This window comes from Ctenocephalides felis, unplaced genomic scaffold, assembly GCF_003426905.1.
Source record: "Ctenocephalides felis isolate EL2017-DRISC unplaced genomic scaffold, ASM342690v1 CF-g0.4_SCAFFOLD_03062, whole genome shotgun sequence".
Taxonomy (NCBI): domain Eukaryota; kingdom Metazoa; phylum Arthropoda; class Insecta; order Siphonaptera; family Pulicidae; genus Ctenocephalides; species Ctenocephalides felis.
In genome coordinates, this window is record NW_020539216.1 from 5,341 (window position 1) to 6,638 (window position 1,298).

Consider the following 1,298-nt stretch of genomic DNA (forward strand, 5'->3'; position numbering starts at 1 on the left):
TTTGAAGGCCAAAACATCATTTGCAATATGTATTAGGTTATGGGTTTTGTACGTTAATCTGCCAGCTCCATATAGTTTGGGGTATTCATTTACAAATTTAATGAGAATATTTCCAGCTACATCATTTTTCTCAATACAGGTTTCAGGATTACAAGATCCTGATCCCCAAACTAATAAATGTTGACATGAAAAATAAGTTGAATAAAATTTATGTAGTTTGGCTTTCCTTCCAGTTCATGTAGTCTTTAAGCGCACTGGGTAATCTCGAAAATTCTGCTGAAATGTGAGCTTTAAATGTTAGTAAATACTTGCTCACTGTATCCCTGGTTTTGTCATCTAATTTGACGTCTCTCGTTCCTTTTACCCAGAGGCTTAAAAGTCTCTTGGTGACACATAGGCAGACAATATGCATATAGTCGAGTGCTATTTGAGATACCATTCCGATATTTAGTTCCTCCAAAACGGAGTCACCTGTGTGATGCCCTGGGTTTGTCCTCATGCGAAAAGAGTTATCTGTTCCAAGATCTGAAAATGTGTTATTTAAAATGACATGGGGTGAAAACTCTTCTCTTTGAATACATTTGGAGCAGCTTTCATAACCCGCGTGCCTAGTTGTCTTTGTAATGAACGCACGTGCAGGACTATTACAGATTATTTTTGATATATAAACATGACAATTTCTATTGAGACAAATTAAGCCATGTTGTTGTAACACTTTCATTTCTTCCACAAAAGGCTTAAGGAAAATGTTTGCATCGTCTGGTTTACCATTTCCATGATCCATCCCTACCAGGAATGGTTCAACCTTTTGTGGAATCTAACTTTGTTAATGGAATGTGGAATACGTTCTTCTACCCCAAAATGAATGTATGAACCACCCTTAATTAATTTTATACCATCGGTGGCATATTTTGGAGGGCCCAATAACGTGCGAGCATTGGCCGATAATTCATCTTTGTGCCCATGGCGTCTCTAAACATGTGGAAGCGGAATACAAAGCACTTCATCTTTGTCAATACTAGCAGAAGCGCTTTTATCTTGGGAGTCTCCACATGCAATGTGATGATAATTGCAATTATCCATGGATTGCACCTCTTCAACACTTTCACTAATGTAAAATCTGCTAGCACAGTTGGCGGTGCTACTGTTAGTGCTCGAATCATTATTCTCAGCTAAACGCCTTACCTGAGATTTGTAATTAAGTTTTTGTATTAATTGCGTCCTTTGAGATCTTGAAGAGTAGAAATGCTATATTGGCTAGCAATTTGCTACAGTCGAACTGACCGATTGACACAAAT

General features: G+C 37.8%; 1 protein-coding gene across 1 annotated transcript; it reads right to left on the reverse strand.

The window, feature by feature from the left end:
• Positions 1-208: 208 nt before the first annotated feature.
• Positions 209-784, reverse strand: LOC113381763. The gene has a single exon (XM_026620480.1). It carries the CDS (start codon positions 782-784, stop codon positions 209-211), a length of 576 nt encoding a protein of 191 aa, XP_026476265.1.
• Positions 785-1,298: the final 514 nt, after the last annotated feature.